This window comes from Teleopsis dalmanni, chromosome 2 (genome assembly GCF_002237135.1).
Source record: "Teleopsis dalmanni isolate 2A chromosome 2, ASM223713v2, whole genome shotgun sequence".
NCBI lineage: Eukaryota > Metazoa > Arthropoda > Insecta > Diptera > Diopsidae > Teleopsis > Teleopsis dalmanni.
In genome coordinates, this window is record NC_051847.1 from 135,072,999 (window position 1) to 135,076,442 (window position 3,444).

Genomic DNA, 3,444 nt, shown 5'->3' on the forward strand with positions numbered 1-3,444 from the left:
AGTTCACATAAACGAAATGTTCACCATATCAAATTATTTATTTTTTTTATATGAATGTAATTTGTGTTCGTTTAATAATAAATCCGACTTTTTATAGACTTCATTGAAATTTTCTTGATAAAAATATGTGCATAAACCTTAACAGTACATATTACAACTAAAGCAATCGTTTGAATTTTTCTTAAATGTAAATTGATTGTTAAATATTACTTATATCTTTTATATACAATGTTGCTAGAATTCTCTTAGTTGGGCCTTTAGGCGCACAATAGATCTTTTAGGTTGGGGTGCATTCATAGCCTATTATTTAATAATAATAATAATAATATACAATATAAAAAAATATTAAGCATATTTAATAATGTATTACAATACTTTAACTTAAAACGAACTTTAATCAGAAACTGAATTAGTTACTTATAATAAATAATTTTTCTTATTAAGATTTTTACTGCAAACAAAGCATTTTTTCGAATCCTTTTAGGTTCAATTTAAGCGAAAATTACTTGCATAAATATTTTCTAAGAGAACGTGCCACTAAAAGCTTATGATAAATTTTGAAATGTAAATGAAATAAAAATTTTAAATGATCGCTAATTATAAATAAATATTGTGTCCATATGAACTAATAATAAAATAATTTTACTTACATTATTTTTCTCCTTCTGCTCACTCAGCTGTTGCAACAGCTCCTTTTCGCGGTTACTAACTTTCAATACATTTTGCTCGGCATCCTGCAATCGTTTATTTTTGCCAGCAACATCAGTCTTCAATGTTTCAATAAGTTTGTGCAGTTCCAACACTAGTTGTTGCTGAGTTTGAGTATTTTCGCCTGCACTAGCAAGCTTCTGTGATAATTCTGAGTTTTTGGCACTTAACCCCTTGAGCTCTGACACTTTTTCAGCTAACTCTATCTTTAAAGCACCAACTATCTCCTCCAAGCCAGACTGCTCCAAGCTTTGTTCAGTTGTTTTGCTACTGAGCTGTTGAGCCAGTTCAGTATTTTTAGCTTGGATGGCTTGAATTTCTACTTCTTTTTCATTTAATTTAGTATTGAGTGTTTCAGTTAAATCTGATTTTGCTTCTTCTAGATTCTTACTAGACTGTGCCAAATCGGCTTTAACAGATTCCAAAGCATTTTGTAAATTACAAATCTCTACTTTACTTTCGGCATTCTCTGTCTCAAGTGTTTTTATTTTCTCAAGTTCGAAAATCTGATTATTAGAGGTTTCTTCAAGTTCGTCACGTTGCTGCTCCAATGCTATAATTTGTTGGCTCTGTTGCTGTATAAGATCGTTTTTCTGTTGTAACTCTTCGAATGCTTGACGTGAAGCATTCACCATGCATGTTAACTCAGCAATATTTTTATCCTTGTGTCCCAACTCATTTTGCATCATTTGCAATTGTGTAAGTAAATCTTGGGAGCCAGCTTGTTTTGCTTGTACCAATTTGGCCTGATATTGTTGACGTTCGAGTGTAACTTTTTCATTTAAAGTTTGTAGTTCCTGATTAAGTGCAGCAATCTCTTGCTCTTTGCTTTGTAGTTTATCAGTATAAGCTTTGACTGTAGCATTTAGTTGAGCGCGTTCTGTGTTAATTTCTGTGCGTATCTCACGCAGTTTGGCCTGCAAACCAGTGGAGGCTTCTTGCTGTTCAGACAAAGCACGATCCTTCTCTTCAAGTTGCCGTTTAAGTTTTTGGCATATATCATCTGACCATTCAGAGTGTGTCGAAGGCATATCTTGTTGTTTATTTAATAGGTAGTCAATCAATATTTGTATTTCAGAGCGATTGAGTTCAGCACGACGGAAGAGATTCATCAAAAGCGATACACCGATAGTGTCGGTGTCAGATAATTTATTCAATGCTAGCAGTAATTCTTTATTTGCTGAAGACTCCTTTTGTTGTTTCTTGGTTTGCTTTATTTTTGTAGCAGTTTGTTGGGTTTTAGGTGAACCTACACGCGTTTTTTCTTCTTGTTGCTTAACTTCTTTGGCAACAACAATTGGTGCAGACTCCACTGCCTGTTCAGTGGTCGGCTTTTCTGTAATATGTTTTTCCTTCTTGTTAGTTTTCTCCTTTTTGACAGCTTGTCTATCTTCTTTAATAATATTATTGTTCTGACTTTTCTCTTGCTTTTTAAGCTCGAGTACATCCTTTGGTGGTTTCTGTTCAAAGTTATTCAATTGCTCCTCTATGGCTGCATGAGTTTTGACAGCAACCGGTTCAGTTTTATTGACTAAGATGCCAGATTTGACTTGTTTTTTATCTTTTTTAGATTTCGGTTTAGTATTTGTTTTATCCGAGTTACTAGCACGCCTGCTAGATTGTTCTGCATTAAAAGTAAGAACTTCTGGTTCGGGCTCAAATTCAACATGCAATTTCGAGAGACCCTGGGGTTCTTCTTCAACAGATGGTTGTTCAGAATGTGCATCGGATTCATCTTGCTCAACATTATCCTTGTGTTGATCACGTTGACGTTGCTTCTTTTCTCGTTTCTGATCCTTTTTCTGTTGTTGAACTTTTTTCACTTTTGGCTTTGCCTCCGTTGAAGGCATGAATAAAGAATAAAGGACATCGAAGAAGGTAAAGAATATCAAAAGGATTGAAACGAGTAAAACAATTGCAATAACAGTCAATATGTGGATGTCCATTTTTGCATGCTTTGTAAAGAAATTTCTGAAAAGAAAAAAGTAAAATTCATATTGTTTATTATACAAATTTTTATTACATTTAATATATTATAGAGATATATCAGACTTTTTGATTATGTTATAATTAAAAATAAGCAAGTAAAGATGTTTTCTTTGGCTTTGTCGAAGCTGTGTCTTATCTGACAGTTTATATGCTATATCTAAATATAAATCGATATGCATAAAATTTTGTGTATTCTTTTATATGAATATAAGTACATTTTGTATCAAAATTAGACAGAATGTCTTCATTAAAAACAGAAAAAATTCATATCCCCTTGTTGAGTTTATAAGGCATCTATAATATATAGTCCACTCTCCAAAATCATGTATGTAAAGTATGATTTGAAATGCTCAAAACCAACAGAAAAACTAAGGATGAAACAGACAGACGGACAAGGCTAAATGAACTCAACTCGTCGAGTGATCAAGAATATACATTGTGACCGAAAGGTTTTCGGAGGTTCTCATTTAAAATTCGCGCGCTGTATATTTTTCGATATTTTAAGTTTATGTAGTTTGGCAGCACTGTCCTTAATTACTATGCCAAAAATGAGCGCGATCTGTCAGAAAGTTCGTTTACGGCAGCTGTTGAAACCAGTTCACCTCAGTAGTGCGTTGCGAAAAAAACAATGGAAAAAAATATTGAACAAAGAGTTTGCATCAAATTTTGGGTTTCGAACGAAATTTCGTGTGCAGAATCGTTGCGAATGCTACAAAAGGCTTATGGGGAATCAGTTTTATCGAAAAC

The 3,444-nt window shown here is 33.2% G+C and overlaps 1 protein-coding gene across 1 annotated transcript; it reads right to left on the minus strand.

Moving 5' to 3' along the window:
- Nucleotides 1-649: 649 nt before the first annotated feature.
- On the minus strand, nt 650-2,679 carry LOC119686018 (ribosome-binding protein 1-like; the record flags this gene model as incomplete). The annotated part of the gene is given in 1 exon segment (XM_038100467.1): nt 650-2,679. A coding segment is annotated over 1 exon segment (2,005 nt), but the record flags the coding sequence as incomplete, so codon positions are not given.
- Between the last annotated feature and the right edge of the window lie 765 nt (nt 2,680-3,444).